The sequence below is a fragment of the Arvicanthis niloticus genome, chromosome X (assembly GCF_011762505.2).
Source record: "Arvicanthis niloticus isolate mArvNil1 chromosome X, mArvNil1.pat.X, whole genome shotgun sequence".
In the NCBI taxonomy this organism is placed as follows: Eukaryota; Metazoa; Chordata; class Mammalia; order Rodentia; family Muridae; genus Arvicanthis; species Arvicanthis niloticus.
Genome location: NC_047679.1, coordinates 57,650,628 through 57,673,280, shown reverse-complemented (window position 1 = coordinate 57,673,280; position 22,653 = coordinate 57,650,628). Strand labels below are relative to the sequence as shown.

At 33.6% G+C, this 22,653-nt stretch overlaps 1 protein-coding gene across 1 annotated transcript in view; it reads left to right on the top strand.

The window, feature by feature from the left end:
• Positions 1-22,653, top strand: part of Abcb7 (ATP binding cassette subfamily B member 7) — a 141,228-nt gene that overhangs the window by 104,799 nt on the left and 13,776 nt on the right. Inside the window, exons 5-12 of the mRNA XM_034485184.2 lie at positions 14,415-14,547; positions 15,421-15,689; positions 16,718-16,806; positions 16,896-16,983; positions 18,265-18,439; positions 19,358-19,515; positions 20,072-20,235; positions 20,387-20,516. Of these exons, the coding sequence (XP_034341075.1) occupies positions 14,415-14,547; positions 15,421-15,689; positions 16,718-16,806; positions 16,896-16,983; positions 18,265-18,439; positions 19,358-19,515; positions 20,072-20,235; positions 20,387-20,516 (1,206 nt within the window). The remainder of the gene's footprint in view (positions 1-14,414; positions 14,548-15,420; positions 15,690-16,717; positions 16,807-16,895; positions 16,984-18,264; positions 18,440-19,357; positions 19,516-20,071; positions 20,236-20,386; positions 20,517-22,653) is intronic.

Genomic DNA, 22,653 nt, shown 5'->3' with positions numbered 1-22,653 from the left:
TGTAGTTGCTCCTCTATGATCCTTCAGGATATGGTGTCCCCTGCTCTGTAGCTCTGTGGGCAGTGTTTTCTCTAGGATGCCTGCAGCTCTGCGGTCCTTGACCTCTCTTGGGTACCTCTGCAGCTCTGTGTCTGTGACCTTCCTTGGGTGCCTTCGGACTCAGTTTCCAGAGGGGAGCAGATCAGCTGGGAGACTGCCCCAGCCACTGGTATCTGGGCCAGGGGCGGAAGGGCACAACTGTATCTTAAGGTTGATTGATTCCCAGTTTTCTGAGAAACCACCATATTGATTTCTATAATGGGTGTATATGTTTGTACTCCCAGCAGCCACGGAGGGGTGTTCCCCTTGCTCTATATCCTTGTCAGCATGAGCTGTTATTTGAAAAAAAAGTCTTTCTTTTTATGAGGGGTAATTTGAGACATTAGAACATAGTAGTATATCAGTGATCGTTCTAGACAGCATTTTCTAGTTTCTAAAAGTTATTAATGTTCCAAATCTTTTTAAAAATGATAATTGTTTTCCATCTTACTTGTGGTACATTTGTTTTGTAGTTGATTTGCAAAGATGGATTGTTGTGCTTTTTATCCCATGATTACTTTTCTTCAAAACTTAATTCATATTTTGACTTACGAATACTTTGTACTAATGTAGGCTTCATTATATGCTAGTTTTTCTAACCTCCATATAGTCTATTTTTTAGTGTTAGGTTCATATTCTCAGTTTGAATTGAATACCATCCAGATTAGATCTTTTATAATATATACTTTGAATTATATAAATTCCCCTGTGTTGTCTGTCTGTGTCCTACACACAATGATAAACTATAAATTCTTTTTTTAGAAGACAAAGATTAGTTTTATTTTTTCTTTTCTTTTTTTCTTTTACCACCCCAAATGTTGCCTGGCTCCTTCCTCACAGAGTCCCTCCCTCTTCCTGGACCCTCCTTCAAAGAGCCCCTCCCCACAAGATTAATTTTCCCATGGGCTTGTATTGCTTGTCATTTGGTATTTTTTTCATTTTCTGTCTTTTATTACTTTTATGTTTGCTTATGAACATTTTTTATTTTTTTAATTATCAAATCATAATTTTTACTTTTTAACACAGGGGTTATAAACACAAAAATTCAGGATGTGGGGAAGGGGATGACACAGGAGCATAGGTGTTCAGGGGGAGTACAGATATCTTTCAGAACAGGGTATAAATTCTATTTTATTGTTTTGGGATTTTTTGAGACACGATTTCATGTAGCTCAGGTTGGTCTCTAATACTCAATGTAGCCAAGGCTGGCCTTCAACTTCTGCTCTTCCTGTTTCTACTTTCCAAGTGTTGGGATTACAGCTGTGTGCCTTAGCATTCAGTTTATTCAATACTAGGGATGAAGCTCAAACCTTTATACATGCTAGACAAGCACTCTGCCCACTAAGCTTTATCTCCAGCCTGTAATTTTATTTTGTATAATTCAAAATACTTTTAAAAGTTTTCTTGAAACTTTTTAAACCTATATGCTAGTAGAAGTGTTGGTTAATCTGAAATATGCCAGCTATCATTTTGATACTGATATCTAAATTTAATTTTGTTGTTATCTAAGAACATACTTTATATGATATGTATTTCTTTTACCTTGTTAGGATTTATTTTTGGCCTAGAATGTGCTTTATGTTGGTGAACGATTTTTGTGAACTTGAGAAGAATGTGTGTTCTGCTATTGTTGGATCAAGTATTAATATTTTATATATCATTGATTGATAATGTTTACTTCAACCATATCCTTACTTATTTTCTGCCTGTTACTTCTAGTAACTTCTAATGAAGTGGTTCTGGAAGTCTCCAACTATAATAGAGGATTCTCTCTCTCTCTCTCTCTCTCTCTCTCTCTCTCTCTCTCTCTCTTTCTTTCTTTCTATTTATCAGATTTTACTTCAGACATTTTGGCTTTTTGTTAAGTGTCTACACATTACTATTGTTATATTCTTTAGAATTGGTCATTTCATGATGACAGTGACCCTCTTTATTTCTGATATATTTCTTTGATACGAAACTCGCTTTTTAAGATCAAATTTGCTTCAGCTTTTTAAATTAATTTCAATTAATATTACTATGGTATGTATTCCTTTATTTTCTTTAAATACATTTTGTGCTTTAGTTAAATTAAAGTTCTGTCGTGATGCTTGTTAATCCATCCTGACCATCTTTTGTTATAATTGTTTTATTAATATTGACCATATGTGTAATTTTTCTATTTACTGTTATAGTGGTTTGAATGAGAATGGCCCCATAAGCTTATATGTTTGAATACTTGGCTCCTAGTAGTGGAACTGTTTGGAAAGGGTTAAGAGGTATGGTGTTGGATGAACTGTATCACTAAGCTCACCACATTCCCAAGTAGTGCTGTATCTCTCGGTCTCCTTCCTGTGGATCAGATATAAGTCTCAGTTACAGCTTCAGCACCATGCCTGCCTGCCTGGTGCCATACTTTCCTCCATTAGGGTCAAGGACTCTAACCCTCTGGGACCATGACCCCCCCGACCCTCACAAATTAAATCCTTTCTTTTATAAGTTGCCTTCTTGGTCGCCATGTTTTGTCATAGCAGTAAGAAAGCAAGTAAGACAATTGTTCTTTTGTTTGGGCTTTGCTTTTGCTTTCTTTTTAATCTATTTCTTCTGTCATTGAGCATTATGATTATTTTCTGTGTCTCTTAACATTTGAATTATTGTTTTCTGTTGGCTGTGAAGCTTATACTAAACATTTATAGCTAACCTAAGTCTCCTTTCATATAGCATGGTACTGTTGCATGGCTAATGTAAAGAATAGTGTTTCTAGTGTAGTCCTCCTGTCATTTAGGCATTGTTGTCATTCATTTGGTTTGTTCATGAGCTCTGATTATTCAATATTGTTGTATTATTTTGAAGAATTGGTTATATTTTAGGTTAAATAATGAAAACAAATGTCTGTTTTATGTACATTTATTTTTCTCTTTAACAAATATCTATTTTATGTACATTAAAGTTTTGGTCATTGTTTCTTCTTTTTAATAAACTTTTTAAAATAGTTCCTAGAGGCCACAGGTCATGACAATGAATTCCTTCAAATTTTGCATTTTAGAAAGTATTTCTTCTCTACTTTTAAAGGAAAATAATAAATAAAAATAAAGGGTACAGAATTCTAGGTTGTAGAACTTACTTTTAATTTTATAATTTATGTAGTTTACTTCACTGTCTTTTTGTTTAAATGTTTTCAGAAGACAAGTCTAATGTTATTTTTATCTGTGTTATATTTTATATGATATTTTATCGTCTACAGATAGAGTGCTTTTCTCTTCGGCTTCTTTTAACTTTATCTCTGTCTTTGATTTCCTGTGGCTTGAAAGTGATCGGCTATGGTATACATTTTATTTCTCCTGCTTGTTCGATAAGTTTCCTATATCTCTGGCTTGATGTTAATAATTTTAGAAAACATAACCATTATGATATCATATTTCTTTTCCTTTTATTATAATATTCTCGGGGTGTGTGTGTGTGTGTAAAACAGCTTTTGAAATGGTCCCATGGTTTTGAACATTTTCTTCTAATTTTTTTTATTATTTTCATTTCCTCTGTTTCACATTGTAAAATTTTTGTTCAAATATGTCTTCAAGTTCACTACGTTTTTGATTGTCTTATGCCTATGAATTAATCTGCCAAATACTCTTTATTTCTGTTATAGTATGATTTCTAGCCTAACCTTTTGATTCTTATGGAGGGTCCTTTTCTTTACATAGATTACCCATCTGTTCTTATATTCAATCTTTTTTTCACTGAAGCATGCATTTAATATATTAAAAGTAATTTTAAATTTATTGTTTGAAGCCTGGCCTGGTTCTATAGGTTTGTGATTTAAGTTGTTTGGGAGACTGAAACAAGAGGGCCAGCAATTTAAGGCCAGTCTAGGGAACTTAGTGACATACTATCTCAAATTTGTTAAAGATCATCTTTTTTTTTAAACTGAGGATATAGTCCAATAAAAGAGTACTTGTGTAGTATATGCAAAGCCTAGGTTCAATATTGCAATAAAAAATAAATATATTCTTGATCTGATTACAAACCATCCAAGTCTTACTCTAATGTTTATTTTGTCTATTTAGATTTTTATTGCCTTTTATTTTGCACAGTAATTTTGTTTTAGAAATCTGAACATGATATGTTGAATAAAAGGTACTAAGGTAAATAGGCCTTTAGTGTGAAGTTTTATATTTGTATGTGTAGAATTGTCTGTCATCTATTGTAGCTATACATAACAGCCAAAATTTCATATTTTGTCTCTACTTGTTTTAAGATTTAAAAAAACATTTTTTAATCAATGTGTATGTAACTGTGTAAGTGAATGCTGCATGTATGTATGTCCCCATGAAGGACAGAAGAGGGTGTTGAATTCTGAACGCATGTCCTCTCTAAGAGTAACACGTGATTCGTGTCTCCAGTCCCTTTTCCTTAGAATTATTTTTATTTTATTTTATTTTATTTTATTTTATTTTATTTTTGATTGTTACTAGAGTCTTCATTTTAAAACGATTTGTTTTTATTTTATTAGTATGAGTATTTTATTTGCATGTATATGTGGACAGTGTGTAGTTCTGGTGTGTGCAGAAGCTAGAAGTGGGAGTTTATCCACTGGAACTAGCATTGCAGATTTGTATGAATTCCTTACATGGGTACTGGGAACAGAATCCAGGTCTTCTACAAGAGCAACAAGTGCTCTTAACTACTGCTCCATCTTTCCTTTTAAAATGGGTTCTCAAAGTTGAAGTCTCTTCAGCTGTAATCCCTTGCTATTCTTAAGGATCTCTATTGATGTGGTTATAAGTGGTTTAAAGAAAATACTTCTATAATCCCATGATCAGGTCTTAGATTTGGAATGAGTCTCTGACTCTTTTGTCACCTTTTACAATTGCCTCTCAGCTTTTACCTCTGCAATTAGCTTAGACAGGGAGGCTCGAGAGGCAGAGTGGGTATCTCCCTTCTTCAGGGTTTACTATATATTTGTAAAACTCAAGTCAGTTAGTCTTTAGTAAAATAATTTCCCTTGAGGAAAATACTTTATTAATGAGAACCCAATACTTTGAACATATTTCAAAACTTTTATTTTTCCCCTTCACCCTGCTTTTTAAGTAATGAGGATATTTTTTCCTCTTGTAAAGCTTGGGTATTGAAGGCTTGTTCCCCAGCCCATAGCATCACTAGAAGATGGTTTTAAGAGATAGAGTTTATTTGGAAATCTTATGGTCATATGAGGGCTTAAGATCTTGGCCCCTCTCCCTTTTCCTCCTCTATCTCCCTTTCTTTCCTGGCCTTCATGGGTTGAGCAGCTTGTTCATCTGTGTATACCTACCATGATGTACTTATCACAGGCCAAAACCCACTGGTGCCCAACAACCATAAATGGAAAGCTTCAAGATTATGAGCCAAAATAAACATTTTTCTCTAATTGAGTCAATCAGTATATTTCTATAGAAATATGACTTACAAGTCATGACTATACGGGCCCCCAGTAGTATCTTCTCTTAGTCTAGCCCTCCCTATCTCCAACAATTAGACTTTAAGTTTACCTGTGATTTCCCTTTTTAATTATATATATATATATATATATATATATATATATATATATATATATATATATATAGTTTCTCCCTCAAATTTATGATTTTGCAAATACATCTATCTGTCTCTTTGTTTTGGGGTGATAGAGTGCCCTTTGTTCTCAATTCTCTGTTAGACCCAAGAAAAGTTATAGTTATTCAGTATAACTTTCATAATTGTAAGTATAAGAGTGATTTCTATGTTCTTTATATATCAAACAGGAAACTGCCTGTGACAGGATGGCTTATATTAGCAGTTAATCCAAATGCTGATGTTGCTTCAAACAAATTAATGAATAAAGTAAAAACTTCATGTAACTTTTAAAAGATGCTTACATTGTAGTTTTTGTTAAATATCAGTCTGATATACTAAAGTTTTGTCTCCTAGATGACTTATATAAGAAAATATATTTACTAGATTTGATTATTAGAGGTAAAGATATATGAGCTAATTGCTTTCCCATGTCCTTTAATTTGTTTTTGGTTCTGTGTTCTAGCTATGAAATCAAATAAATCATTTTCTTGTGGCTATTTTGACCCATAGATTTTTGACTTGTCTGTAGCATGGTTTTGGTATCTGTTATTTGCCAACAAAATACATATTTTTTGTATTTTTCTTACCATTGTATGTGTAATACTTCCCTGATTAAACTATTATGTTGAGTAAAACATTGAGCTAATTTCTTACAAATATAACGTTTCACTTTCATATGGAGATTTGTTATGTGTTATTCTTGCAAATCATTTGTACATCACTTTCTCAAAGTCCATATTCAAATATGCTGCAACAGTATGATTTAATAGGTTGTTTACTGTTCTGGTTACTCTTTAATAGGCAAAGTAAACTTTTAAAAACATTTTTTATTTATTTACTTATTTGATTATATGTACACATATTTGTGCATGTATGTTCATACCTGCAAGGTCAGAGTACAACCTGCTGGAGTACAACTCTGTTTCTATTGTGTAGTCCCATGGATTGAAGTAATGTTGCCAAACTAGGTGACAAATTCCTGCCCATTAAGTTATCTTATCAGTTCCCCAATATAAACTTTAAATGCAAGTGTGCTGGCTAGCTTTATATTCTGTTTGATACAAGCAAGAGTCATCTGAGAAGAGGGTTCCTCGATTGAGAAAATGCCTCTTTAAGAGTGGGCCAAAGAAACGCCTATAGGGCCTTTTTAAAGTTAGTAATTGATGGGGAAGGAGGACCCAGCCCATTATGGCTACTCCCTGGACTGCTGTTCTTGGGCTCTATAAGAAAACAGGGAAAGCAAGCCAGTAAGCATTACTTCTCAGTGGTCTCTGCATCAGGTCCCACCTCCAGGTTCTTGTCCTATCTGCTTTCAGTGATGAACTGTGATATGGAAGTTTGAATGAAAGCCTTTCCTCCCCAAGTTGCTTTTGGTCACATTGTGTTTTATCATAACGATTGTAACCCTTGCTAAGACAGTAAGTTAGAAGAATTGTATTTGTATGATAAAAATCTTTATTTTTTCACATTTTTCTAAGATTTTATATATGAGTACTTGATATCATTTCTACCCAGTTTCCCCTCTACAACTCTTGCTGAGTGCTTCCTAGTTCCTTTCAACTTCATGTCTTCTTTAATTATTGTTGTTACATATACATGCATACTTACACAGGTCTGTATATTTAAGTAAAATTTGCTGCTTCTATTTAATGTTGCTCATATGGACATGTGTTTGTGGCTAATCACTTGAGATTACATAACCTATCAGGGCTCATTTCCAGAGAAGACTGATTCTTCCTCTCTTAAGCAATGGTTAATTTCCTGTAGCTCTTCATCTAAGAGATAGAATTCTTTTAAGACATTTGCTTTATTTCTCAAACCTAATTTTAGTGAGTTAATTACTTACTTTATAAAACATGAAAGATTTTACATGTGAGCTTTTCAAATCATTTTGTTTTATATTTGTCTCAGATTTTCCCTTTAATATGAATAAAGACTTCAGTTGTGTTAAGGCCCTACAACTACCTGATAATCCTTACAAAGTGTGTAACAACCTTTCTCTTTCTCTTTTTTTCATTGTTTTGTCTTACTCATCAAATATCCCTGTAGTGTTGCAGGTCTTTATTTTTCTTTTTTTCCCTCCTTTTGTGACTAGAGAGGCAGTTAACAAAGGAACAAAATTCTCTTTCGCTTTTTCAGATACTTATTCTTTCTTGGCAGCAGTACTTTCAGTGCCCTTAGTTAACAGAGGCCACAGTGAACAAAATTAATTATCGAAGACTTTAGATATTGAAGAGTCTGAAAGAATCAGGTTCCTTACATGACATAGTTATGATTAGAAAAAGGAAAGTCATAATTAACTGGCTCTTGAGGGACTAAGCAAACTGACTTTATTAGCTAGTAACTTTGGTATCATATACATAGAGCATATAGCATATATTTGGCTGTTCTTTATGGTGCCTTATTACAGCTTCTGTTGCTACAGTGGAGTATCTGAGATGAGGTAGTTTGATGCCCAAATGTTGTGGCACTTGTCTTTATCCCAGCACTAGAGAGGCAGAGACAGGTGGATCTCTGTGAATTTGAGGCCAGCCTGGTGGTCTACATTGTGAGTTCCAGGACAGCTATGATTATAGAGAGAGGGGGGAGAGGAAGAATAACATTTTATTTTAGATCATGGTTCTGAAGGCTTGGAGGTTCAAAAGCATAGAGCTGGTATCTAGTCAGCTTCTGGTAGTGACATCATGCTGCATCAACTCTAGTAAATACAAAGGCAAGACAAATGGATGTGTATAGAACAGTCCCTAGCAATTGCTTTGTTTTATAGCAGCTCAGTCTTAGGAAACCTATTAGAGCTCCATAGTAACTGCCTCCAGAATTAAAAGAGTTCCATAAGGCCTGTACAAATCCTTCTCAGGATTCTTCTCCTTAAAAGGTACTGTTTCCAAACAATGCCACAGTAACAAGCAAATTCCCACATGGATTTGTTAGGGAGATGTTCTGTCTTAGTCACTAGTATACTGTTGTAAAGAAATACCATAACCAAGCCAGCTCTTATAAAAAAAATTTAATTAGGGGCTTGCTTACAATTTCAGAGGTTTGACCCTTTACCATAACGATAAGGATCATGTCAACATGGAAGAACTACATAATGATCTCTGTAGGTAGAGAGAAAGATTTTGGATTTGGTATGGGATTTTGAAACCTTTAAAGCCCACCCCCCATGTGACATAATTTCTTCAACAAGGCCACGCCTCCTAATCCTGGGGATTAAGCATTCAAACAAATGAACCTGTGGGTGCCATCCTTACTCAAACTACTACATTCCCCATAGGCTTGTAGTCATATCATAATGCAAAATACATTTAGTCCAACTTCAAAAGTCCTCCTAGTTTTTCAGTCTTAGAACTATTGAAAAGTCAAAAGTTCAAAGTCTCTTCTGAGACTCAGGCAGTGTCTTAACAGTTACCCCCTGTAAAATCAAAAGCAAAAAGAAAACCACATACTTCCAAAATAAAATGGCACAGGATATGCATTAACACCCTAAAAAGGTGAGAATGAAGCATAGTGAGGAAATACTGGACAAAGCAGTAACTCCCAAATTCTGCATCTCCATGTCTGATATCAAACACTCTTCAGTTCTCCAACATCTTTCAGTTTTGTTGAGCACAACACTCTACTTTTCTCTTGGACTGGTTCCAGTTTTGCTTGATAGATATCCCCACAACTCTGGCATCTCCAACATCTTGAGATCTCCAAGGCAATCCAGGCATCACTGCTTCCCAACATGGCCTCTCTGGGCTTCCATGCAGGGACAATTCTGACCTAAGCCTGGTGGCTTCATTGGCTTTCCTTAGCCTTCAAGGGAGATTTTACAGCCCTTTTTCTTGTATTCTTGACTCTAAAGCCAGAACCATGTGACCAAAGCTGCCAAGTTTTGCTACTTGCTGTAGCTGGAATTTGACCCACCCCCCAATTCAATTATATTTTCATCAGCTTTCTGTTTTTGTTGGCTTCCTTAACTGATTGAGCTTTCATTTTCATAAGTTGGAAGCTTAGCTATAGTAAGGTCCTGCTCTGAGGCCACCACTCCCTTTATTCCATTTAAACTTTTTGTCTCCTTGAGCACTCGACTTGGCTCCAACATTATATTTTCTGGTGCTCCTTCTCTTCAATCTGTACATTTTGCATTTTTTGTTACTCAGCTAGCTCTTTTTCATTATAGATCTGCATAAAGGTGACTACCAATAACAAAGGAACTCTATCAGTACTGAGCTATCTTGAAATCTCCTCTGCCCACACCACTAATCCAAAAGTCTTCAATTTAGCTTCAGGCATATTTTTAAGACAAGGGCAAAAAACAACCAAATTCTTCACCAAAATATCACAAGAATGATCTCTAAGGCACTTAACAGGCTTCTTCCCCTCTGAAGCCTGTTGGTCTGGGTCCCTACAATTCAAATCTCCCTTAGTATTGTCTTCCATGTTCCTATTAAGATGGCCCATTAAGCCCCACTTAAAGTGTCCAACTGTTTTTCTCATCCAAAATCCCAAAGTCTTCCATATTCTTCCAACAAACAAAATGACCAAACCTATCATAGTAATACCTTGCTCCCTAGTACCAACTTCGTAGTCACTATTCTACTACTGTGAAGAGATACTATGGCCAAGGCAGCTCTTATTTTTAATAAGCATTTAGTTGGGTGTTTGCTTGCCATTTTAGTAATTTAGTTCATTATCGTGGTGGGAACATGTCATCACTCAATGGTGTGGGAGCAGTAGCTGAGAGATACATCCTGATCCATTTTTAACCCACACCACATTATGTTAATTTTATCTTTTTCCTTAAATCTGTTCTTTAAGTAATTAGTATCCCCAATTTTAGAAATTAGGCAAATTCATTTTATTTCGTTTGTGATGGGGTATCAATATGTAGCCCAGACTGGTCTCAAACCTATGATCTCCCTGAGCAGTTCTCCAAGTACTAAGATTACAGATAAGAGCTACCCTGCCCATATAAGTTCAGTTTCCTACAGATATAGCAGGCTCTGGAAATTCAAGACTAATAGCAGATTTAAATTTTTGTCTAAGAGAGGAAACAGTTTTATAACGATAAGTCCCTTTATTTTTCTAATATTTAGGTTATTGTACATTGTAGTTACAGATTAAATGAATATTTTCACATATTTAAATCTAGTAAAAAATAATCAGTTTATTTATTTGAGGAAGGAAATAGAGGTATGAAACTTAGAAGTACATGATATATTCTTAGTCTCATGTATGTTCTATACCTAGGACTGCTGTGACCTGTTACAGAACAGTTATTATTATACATCTCTGGTTTTTAACACACATACAGGCACTCACACATGTACACACTGTAAGTCAGGATGCAGAAAAGTGCCATTGCCCTCAAAAAATCTCCCTTATATTACCCTATTCTAGAACCCTAACAGCTGGAAAACATTGATTTGCCCTTTCATTATATTTTTCCCATCTTTAGTATACCGTAGTTTTTAGTCCATTTTCTATTGATATAACAAAATACCCAAAGTTGATACTTCAGAAAGAAAAGATTATGGTAGTCCTGTTATATATATGAACTTCATACTGATTTCCAGAATGGCTTTACCAGGTGACACACCCAGCTGTGATTAAAGGTTCTTTTCCCCACATCTTCACTAGCATATGTTGTCATTTGTTTTCTTAGAGGACCATCCTAGTTATCAGTTCTCTTCTTGCTCCTTGCTTGACTCAGTCACCCTGGTTTGCTGCTGAGTGAGCTATGTGATTTTACTCGCCAAGCCATCATTTATTTTCTTGTTGATACCCATTCTGAATGGAATAAGATGGAATCTCAGCATAGTTTTAATTTGCATTTACCAGATAACTAAGGATGTTATACTCTTTTCAATATGTTTATTGTATCCCTTATTTTGAGAACTGTCTGGTCATTTCATTAACACATTTATTGATTACATTTGGGTGTATTTGTTGTTATTTAATTTTGTAGCTTATATACTCTAGCTATTAAAATTCTGTCAGAAGTATCTTTTGAGAACTCTTTATTTTATTAACCTATTTATGGATTGGTCATTTGGATTTGTGTGTGTGTGTGTTTAGTTTTGTAGTTATTGATATATGATGTACTCTTTCTTTGTTCTATATATTTAGTAATGCTTAAAGTATGGTATGCCATAGGAAGTTTCTGTTCTGATCTTTTCTGTTTTGTGTTCTGTGTGTTTCTTATATCTGTATTCATTTGTTTTTCCTTAGTTTGGGGAGTTTTTCTTCCCTAATTGTGCTGAGGATCTGCTCTATGTCATTGACCTGGTTCTGCTCTCTCTTCCATACTTATAATTCAAAGATTTGATGTTTGTATGGTCTCAAATTTCATGCCTATTCCTTTCATCTGTTAACTTTTTAAATAGTCTTTATATTTGTGAGCTAGTTTATTTTATTTTACCTTCAAGTCCTGATATTCTATCCTCTACTTAATCCTTTCTACTTGTACAACTTAATCCCCCCACCCTCCGCTGAGGTTTTTACCTGAGTTACTGAGTTTTTAAAAATTCATTTCATTTTTTAACTTCTGTTCTCTTCTATATTTCTTTTTATTGAATCAAGTTTTCAGAACAGGATCAGAGGAGAGTACATACAAAGAAGCACAAAGAGTTCTGTGGTGCTGTGGTTCTGTACCTTGATTGTGATAATGTTTATTTGAATCTAGACATGTGATGCATAGAAACACATACATCATATTCATATATTGGTGAGTGCAGGTTACATATGTTGAAAAGCAGAATGAGTTCTATATTTTCTTTTGATAGTAATGCACCAATGTTAAATTCCTGGTTTTGATATAGAACTGGAAGTATATTAGATATCATACAGGTTGCTGTTTGAAGGGTAGATAGATCTTGGTCAACTCTCTTCCTTTGAGGATATGACTGTTTGAAATAAAAGGTTTCAATTAGTGGTTCACATTTGTCTGGATGGTTTAATTTCTAGTTATGCTGAAAGTGGAATAATATGGAAAGCCATTTGCCACACCTTGCCCTACTGTATTGCAAGGCCAGGAAACTAACACAAACATACCAAAATGAAAGATCTACATGGAAGATAACCTCTCCTACTTTATTAGTATTTAAGTACACAGATTTCTTTGCTTTTTGAGAGTATTTTCATGGGAAAAAAATCATAATATAACTCCCCAGTTACATTTAGGTTTAGTGCTTGTTCTGTGCTATGCGCTATGCTTTTTCTGCCAATAACAACACAGGATAAATGACATTTACATGTTCTGCATACTTAAGGGAATGTGCTCCCCAAATTGACCAAACCTAAAAAACATTTTCAAGAAAGTAAAATAGTACAACTTGAATGTGTTAAATTCTGTCATTAGTCACTGTAGCTGGGCAAAGGTATAATAAGCTGTGAATTAGGAGAATTGCATGGTTGTTTTAACTATCACTTTTCTTTCTACTCAAAAAAACCGTATTGGAATGCAGATGAGGAAATTATACTTCATTATATGGAAAATCTGGAATCATCTTAAATTTATTTAAATTACTTATGATATAATTTACAATGACTTCAATAGTGTATTATGAAAACACTAATTTTAAGTTACAAAAGAAGTAAAATATATAGGCTCTGCCTTGTAACAAGCTGTAACATACTGGAAATTTTTCTGACTTCAGGTACCAGGCTTCTATTTTGATCTCACCTCTGCTGCTTACCACTAATGTCATTAAACCCCATAGCACATGCCTTTCCTCAGATATTGTGTATAACATGCACATGCCTAAAAGTTCATAAGTATATCCTAAGAGTGATAATATTGAAGTATAAACTATAAAATGTGCTGCAAGTTCTAAGAAAGTGTTATGAATGATAAGAGATTTAGATTGAGCTTTGGAAAGTGAAAAAATAGTGGGGAAGAGTGGATAGGTAGAAACCTTAAAAAGTCAAGCCTGGTACCATTCCATAGTACAGGTAGTACATAGTTAGTTGAAATCTTGATCAGGGAGATTTACATAGGTTCTATTAGGAAATAGTTAATTCATATGTTTAACAAGAGAGTAGCATAGCAATAAAGCAGGTGGTACCTTTTCAATATGTTTAATAGGCCATATTCATTGTGTTTTTTAAGGTCTGTAATTTAATCTTTTCAGAAGTACTTTGATAGTCTGATAAATTTGATGAACTTAAGTGTTGCTTTCTGTATTAGAACCTTTTTAGTATATTTTAAAAGAAATACAGGGCAAATGGAACCATTTGATGCTTGATAGGTTTCTTTTGTATGATGGTAGAACAAAGACTATTGTGGGCTAAACAGATCTGGCAGTGGTATTTTTCCCCAATAGTGAATCAATCACAGATACTTATCACATTTTAGCTTTTATGATCCTCTTTGGTATATAATTTCAACTTCAACTTGCCTGGTAAAAAAAATCATGTTGAAATATTTATCCCCTCCTATATGTAAAACATTATACTCTATAGGGGTAGAACAAAAAAAAAGAGTAATATGATGTAAACCCTCAAGGATATAATTGGAAAGAAAAATATATACATAGATAACTATAATATAAAACATAGTTTGTAAATTAATATTAACATGGCAGTGTATTATAGGAATCCTAAAATAGCAGAGCTTCCAGTGCCAAAGATTTTTATCTTTATAAATTGGAAAAATCATTTCAATTCCAGCAAATGTATTCCAGTAAACATTACCAGAAATAATAATTTAAGGAAAATATTTGTACTTTTATAATAAATGTTTTATGTATGATGGGTAATTGATGTTTTTTTTATATTTTTAGGCCATGAATATTGTGGTTCCTTTCATGTTTAAATATGCTGTAGACAGCCTCAACCAGATGTCGGGAAACATGCTGAACCTGAGTGATGCACCAAATACAGTTGCAACCATGGCAACAGCAGTTCTGATTGGCTGTATGTGTGATTCTTTAATCTGTCTACAGGTGTTGACTTTCTTCAAGAAGGTTTCATCATATTTGAGCAGATGACCTTTTAACTACAAATACAACTTAGCATTTTGGATTTTTATTATTTTGTGTGAAATTTTTTTGATCTGTTTTCAAAAATTCATTGCATGATATGCTTTGCAAAACTTCTGTGATACGGCAATATTTTCCATGTTTGAAAAAAGGATAATATAAAACAAGACATTAAATGCATTGCTGCCACCTTCACTAGACTTTTTATAAGATACCTTTCTAGGAAACCCAGTTCTTTTCTCACTGTTAATATTATATGAAAGTAGCTAATTAATGATATATGAACATTCATGCTTTGTTAAAATATACTTAGTGACCAAGACAAACAAATACAATTTGAAAATAATAGAATGTTCTTTCAAATGCACTGGAGCCCCGTATATTTGAAAGGACATTTTATAATACTTCAGAGCAGAAGCAAGGGCTTGCTAAAAGCACTTGACTCTTCAGCATCTAAGCCTTTCACATTTGTTATTTGAGAGAATTGAATTAGATATTGTGCACTTACCCACAATGAGGCCATCTGGGCTATTCTACATTAAAAGTATTTTAATTGGAAAAAAAATCTTTCAGAATCTGAAATCTAGGGTCAAATAACATGGAAAAGGATTTGTGATGATGAAAAGGTTAGTATTCATTAGAGTAGATGAGTTCTGGGCTTCTTTTAGTGTAAATATTCTGTTATATTTGTTTATTGGATGAACTGTTCATTGTACAGGAAATCTTTTTTCCTGCAGCTTTGCCACTTACACTGCTATGATTCTAGCGTTTCTATGCCCCCCCTTAATTTTTTCTTTTGTTGTATTAGATGGTGTATCAAGAGCTGGAGCTGCCTTTTTCAATGAAGTTCGAAATGCAGTATTTGGCAAAGTAGCACAAAATTCAATCCGAAGAATAGCCAAAAATGTATTTCTTCATCTTCACAACTTGGATCTGGGTTTCCATCTGAGCAGACAGACAGGAGCTTTATCTAAGGCTATTGACAGAGGAACAAGGGGCATTAGCTTTGTCCTCAGTGCATTAGTATTTAATCTTCTCCCTATTGTGTTTGAGATGACGCTTGTCAGTAGTGTTTTGGTAAGTAATACGTTTTTCATAGTAAGCTTTTATCTTACAGTCTTATTAATAGCAAGTGAATATTTGAAGCTGTTATGCTTCTGCACACCATGATGCCAGAAAGATTATGCAGTTTGTTTCATTATTTTGCCACAAGCATCAAAGGACTGTCTAAATTCTCTGTTTTTCTTTTAAACGCCTAGATCATTGATTAGTGCTTCTAAATTTTTTTCGAGAATTTTGTATGTCACATATTGGATTGATGTGCTCAGAGTATTTACATTTCAATTTATGGACCCTAACATTTTAAACCTGCATAATCTTTTAATTAATTCCTCTTTAGGCTTAAACTGTTTCCGTGTTAGAATTTGATGGTATAATTGTGGCGGGTACAATTTGACTTTCTTTTCTTGTTAACTTGAGTGATTGTCTAAGGTATTTAATTATCAATCCACTATTGATTAAGGTAACATACCAGCATCGTAGTCTTTATAAATATCTTTTGACAGAAACTTGCTGCTGTGATGCTTTAAAGTGAGAAGAACATCAACTGCTTTTTTTTTTTTCAAAAAAAATTATTTAATTTTATTGTTTTTAAAACAATTTTAAGAAAAGCAATGTTTTGTATTTATCTGAACTGGATAGTATTTTAAATAACACTTTCAAGGAAAGTAATAATATTCTCTACAGTCTTTCTATTTTGCCAAATTTTAGACTTAAATGAAACTGCTATATCCAGTTATAATTTTGGTTCAAAATATAATTAAACATGATTCATAATCATATTTTACTAAAATAACCTTTCACATTTTTACAATGCTACTTTATTCCATTTTATTTAACATGACAGAGAATACTGCCAGAGATTATACCATCAAATTCTAACACCGAAACAGTTTAAGCCTAAAGAGGAATTAATTAAAAGATTACACAGGTTTAACATGTTAGGGTCCATAAATTGAAATGATAAATCTCTCATTTATTGGTAAATGATTAAAGTCAAAGACAATTTAAGCACTTCTCATTTCTTCTCTTGACTTCTTTTTCAGTATTACAAATGTGGTGCCCAGTTCGCATTGGTAACCCTAGGAACACTGGGTGCATATACAGCATTCACAGTTGCAGTTACACGGTGGAGGTATGATATTCCCCAGAGGCTAGTCAAGAGTGCAGAAATTAGTTATGGTATAGCATATGTTTGATGCTATGTAAATCTTTGTCTTACAGAACTAGATTTAGAATAGAAATGAACAAAGCAGATAATGATGCAGGTAATGCTGCTATTGACTCGCTGCTGAATTATGAAACTGTGAAGGTAAGCTATTTAAGTATCTTGTTGTCTGCCTTTCACACCAAGATTTTTTCTGCTATGTAATTTAATGGTCACCATAAGAATATCAGATTAGAATAGGATCTCTAGGTATGATGAAATACTACTACTTTATTTTTCTTTTGTTTAGAAATGTTCTCTGTCTTTCCTCTTCAGTTTTTATTTGGAAATATCAGAATTTTACCTTCTGAATTAGTTTATAAATGATCATAAATATGATTAGCATCCTGACTTCAAATTAATATTAGTTAATTAAGCTGATGTGCACGTTCTTTTTATGCTTCAGAGTACCTAGTATAGTGCTTTTCCTTAATTATTTCATTCATTTTTGCATTAATTTGCTGAATAATTACTGAATTCTTCTCATGCAAAAAAAACTATGCTAAGTGCTATAATGGGAGAAGGTGATAAAAGTACATCACAATGTTATCCTTGACTTCCTGTAATTTTATAATATGCTAGAAAAATAAAATAAGTATTCAGATGACTCATCAAAAAGGCATGATGATATGGTGAGGACAGTGGGAACTGAGAATTCAAGGCATCATGGCAAGGCTTTGTGAAGGAAGTATCACAAATAGAAAGCATGTTTAAATAATAAGCTTTAGGTTCCAATTGATTAGCTAGTTACTAAATGTTTATTGGATGAATTTTTAACATAATCCATCATTTGAGAGCTTTCAGAAATACCATAATTTAATATTGAAAGTGTGTGTGTGTATATATATATGCATATGTATATATATTTCTGTTTTTATTTTTGACAATTTCATACAGTATATAATGTATTCTGATTTTATTCACTTCCCCCCCCCACTATCCCTTCTCATCCCCTTCCCACTCCTGCTGACCCATTTTTTTAATTTACTTTTTATTGGATATTTTATTTACATTTCAGATGCCATCCGCTTTTCCTATTTCCCCTCCCTAGAAAACCCCTATCCCATGCACCCTTCTCCTTTTTGCTTTTATACAATTTTTTTAATGTTAACCAAAGGCTTTATAAGTTTGGTAATGCTCAATATCAATCAGAAGTGTAACCCAATACCCAACCTAGATATATCAACTATCTTTCACTGCCAGAGACATGTGAACATCTGTCTCCATGTCTGGCCCCCCTCTCTCTTTCTCTCTCTCATCAAAATTCAAAATTCAGTTTTATAAAGAATCTGTAGTAAAGTATATCCATGTACCAAGTATAATAAAATTTATACCAATTGTATATGTTCTGATTAATCCATAGTTACTATTTTTATGTATTTGTAGTATTTTAATAATGAAAAATATGAAGCACAAAGATATGATGGATTCTTGAAGACATATGAGACTGCTTCATTGAAAAGTACCTCTACTCTTGCTATGCTGAATTTTGGCCAAAATGCTATCTTCAGTGTCGGATTAACAGCTATAATGGTGCTTGCCAGTCAGGGAATTATGGCAGGTAATGGGTCCATGGGTATCACATTTAGAGACTATTATAAATGTGTTAATGAAAAGAATAAATGTTTTGTGTTAATTGTAAAGTGTGTTCAACAAAATATTTAGTCATCTTAGAGTCTTTTTCTTTTCCTATCAGAATGTATTTTATTGATAATTCTTTTATTTCCTTTTGGTTAACACTGACTTACTCATTGAAGGTAAGAATTCTACTATTTATGCATTTTATGGGGCTGTAACCTGATTGTTTAGGAGAAACATTTTTTTTAAAATTAACCATGTAAATGATAACCATGTAAAATGATACCTTTTAAAAATGTTTTTATTAATTTGAGACATCAAATCAATTTGAGACCTTTTTAGTATCTAACATGTTTAATTTTTCTTAGAGACCAGGAAAGTAATGACATTAATTTACTATTTAGTTCAAAGGACTTGTTTTATAATTACCAGTATCTATCTTGTAGTTTTTTCATTTACAAGTAATAGCTGTGCCTTCTCCTCATTCATTTGGTATGACATTAATATGAGATATATCATTATTCTTGGTCATGATAGCCATTTGCTCCAAATTTTAATATATGTTCTTTTAAAATTTTTCTTTTTTATACCGTACAAGAAATATTTATTTACACCTTAGAGGAAAAAACAGAAGTATTTTTAACCTTCCACTTCTATCATTACTTAAATCATCCTTTTTGTATATTAAACATAGCGTATAAGTATGCTTTTTCCTTTTTATATAATGTACACCAAGTTCCTACATTACCTACTTTATGCATTCATATGCTGTATAATTTGTGTCAGTTTAAATGCTGCTCATTATGTAGACTTAGAACTATTTGTCATAGAAATTGGCTATAAAACTCTGTCCTAAGCTAGGAAAGATTATACCATTTCCTTTTTCTGATTGTATAATAAGGTGCCCTTACTGTTGGAGATCTAGTGATGGTGAATGGACTGCTTTTTCAACTTTCATTACCCCTTAACTTCCTGGGAACTGTATATAGAGAGACAAGGCAAGCACTCATAGATATGAACACCTTGTTCACTCTGCTCAAGGTAGACACGCGGATTAAAGTAAGTAATGCATATAGTAGCCTTTTCAAAAGAACATGAACATTCTCTCATGAATATTGGGTTGTTTTAGAACAGCTGTTCTCAACCTGTGGCCATGACCCCTTTAGGGGGTCACATACCATATATCCTGCCTATCAGATTTACAACAGTAGCAAAATTACAGTTATCAAGGTATAACAAAATATGTTATGGTTGGGGTCACCACAACATGAGGAACAGTATTAAACGGTTACAGCACTAAGAATGTTGAGAACTACTGTTCTAAAAGACTATTCTTATATCACTATGTTAGACAAACAGGTTCTTTACCATCATTTCTTCCACAACTCCTCACCAAGAATATGTTCCTAGTAATCAAAATATATAGGAATTTCTTACCCACATATTTGTATGCACTGAGGAATGAAAAAAAAGAATGTGTACATGGCCTTATTCATTTACATAAACCTCCTTTCCCATAGTTTTCCTTGTCTGTCTGTTAATTAAAACATTGTATGCAGAGCTTACTCAAAGTAGTATATTAAGTTGTTTTTTGTTTTTTTTTCTTCCCTGCTAGGACAAAGTGATGGCATCTCCCCTTCAAATAACACCACAGACAGCCACGGTGGCCTTTGATAATGTGCATTTTGAATACATTGAAGGACAGAAAGTCCTTAATGGAGTATCTTTTGAAGTCCCTGCAGGAAAAAAAGTGGCCATTGTAGGAGGTAGTGGGTCAGGGTGGGTAATTTAGTTATTTATAAAATTCTACATTATTGACTTTATAATTCTGGATGTGAATTTTTATCATAGGGAAATAATTACTGTAGTTAAATAGAGCTTCCCTAATGACAACAGATGCTGATTAACCTTTCTTCATCTCCAATTTCAGGAAAAGCACGATAGTGAGGCTGCTGTTTCGCTTCTATGAGCCTCAAAAGGGTAGCATTTACCTTGCTGGTCAAAATATACAAGATGTGAGCCTGGAAAGTCTTCGGCGGGCAGTGGGAGTAGTACCTCAGGTATTTAAAAACAGAATGTAATTCTTAGAGGGTTGTAGGATATATTACTATAATAATTTGAATCTGAAGAGTCACCATATGCTAATGAAGTAGATAATGTTAGACCTCTCAAGTAAAATTCTGCTACCGAGCATATTTTTTTGAGACAGGCTCACCATGTAGTCCTAGCTGGCATGTAACTCAGTATATGAATGAAACTGTCCTCATAGTAGTCCACCTCCCTCAATCAAGCAGACATGGAGTCTAACCCTAGGTCTAAGACTAATCAGTTCTGTGGTACTCATCTCAGTTTCCTCATTATAAATAGATATTATTTATTATTATATTCTAGAGAATACACACACACCAAACACAATACTCACAATATAAATGTTCAGAAAGTTAAAAGTAATTTTGAATAGCTTTCAACATATTAAGTTTATAATTACAAAGTAGTTTATCTACCAAACTTAAGTTTTATGCCTTATTGTGTGCCCTCTTTGCTGAGGCATATAATATGTGACTCATTGTAATAATTTTTAAATGTCTAGTGAGTGATGTTGGGCCAGGAATGGAAATTTAAATTTAAAGCAAAGCCTGAGAAGACAAGAAGTAAATAGTCTTATAGGGTATATGGTTTTATCTTGAAAATCTATAAAGGAATCAGAGGTTCTGTCTAAATGGTAGAGTACTTATCTGATTCCTGAAACCAGTATCAGATCTCTGTGAGAACAGATTCTATCGGGAAAGGAGAGGAGAAAACCTGTAACAAAGTCATCAGGAAGGAAGTGGTGATCACACGTGAAGTCTAGCACTCAGAAGGTGATGATAGGATAATTGACTTCAGTTTGAGGCAGCATGGGCTACAGTGCGTTCCAGGAACTGCAGAGTGAGATTTTGTCTTTAAAACACACACACGCATTCACACACACACATACACACACACACACACACACACACACACCCCAAGGGTCCCCAAGTGCTCCAGCATATGACACTCTTTTCTATCCTGTGTTTTCCTGACAATTCCAAATTTTAGTGGGTATAACCCTAGGGAAATTGTTGAAATTCCACTCCTTTTTCATGTGCTCTGCTTTTAATGGTGGAGTACATTGTGAGCCCAGCAACCTCTGTTGATAATAAAGTAATACATTATTTAGTTTCTTAAATTTGTAAAATTTCTATTTATAAGTTACATACCATGTTATAACCTATAGATAGTAATGTGGTTACTTAATAAAATGCTTATCTAAATTAAACTAACCAATTTAACCATATCCCATAGTTACCCATATTTACTGTGTGCTAAGAATATTTAGCAAAACATGAAAATCCTTCATTTGTGTTATGGTTTCTAGTTAGGGTCTCACTCTTTAGTGCAGGCTAGTATCAAGCTCATGGTTCTATATCCAGTTCCAAGTGCTGGGATTACAAGAGTGGGCTACCGTGCCTGTTTAGTGTGTGTTCATTTTATCAAATTCTGTTAGGTTTTTCTTTTTTTCAGTTAGCATTTGTTAATTTTTTCAGAATATGAAATATTATAAAATAGTTCTATATATAGAACTTTGAATTTATTTGATACCAACTCAGTATGACAAATTTATATTAATAGTAGATATATAAATGATTAGAATATTTTTTGAAATAATATCTGAAGTTCTGAGCCTGAAAATTATGTAAAAGACCTTATTGGGTTCCCTGGTGAATATTAACAATTAGAGCCATTCAGAGACTGATAAAAAAATACAGATGAATGCTCACTTGAAATAAATTATCTTTACTATGCTATATCAGAACAAGTTAAATTATCCAATGAAAGCTTGCAGTAGACTTCCTCTAATAACATACATACATGATGAACAAATTATTTGTTTGCTGAGTTTCAAGTCCAAAGTAAAAGCTTCTTACAAATGCATGGAAATATATTTTGCCTCATCAGTAATTAAGGAAATGCGAATGTAAACAAAAAGCACACTTCACTCTAAAAGTCACAACAAGTGAAAATGTGTAATAACTTGAGTTGCTAAACCTGTGGAGATCTAGCAGCCTTACATAGCACTGAGTAGAGCATGCACATACATTACTAGCTACGTTTGCAAGATAGCTAAGCAGTAATATTGTCAGGTAAACATAAACTTAACCTTTGACCTATCAGTTG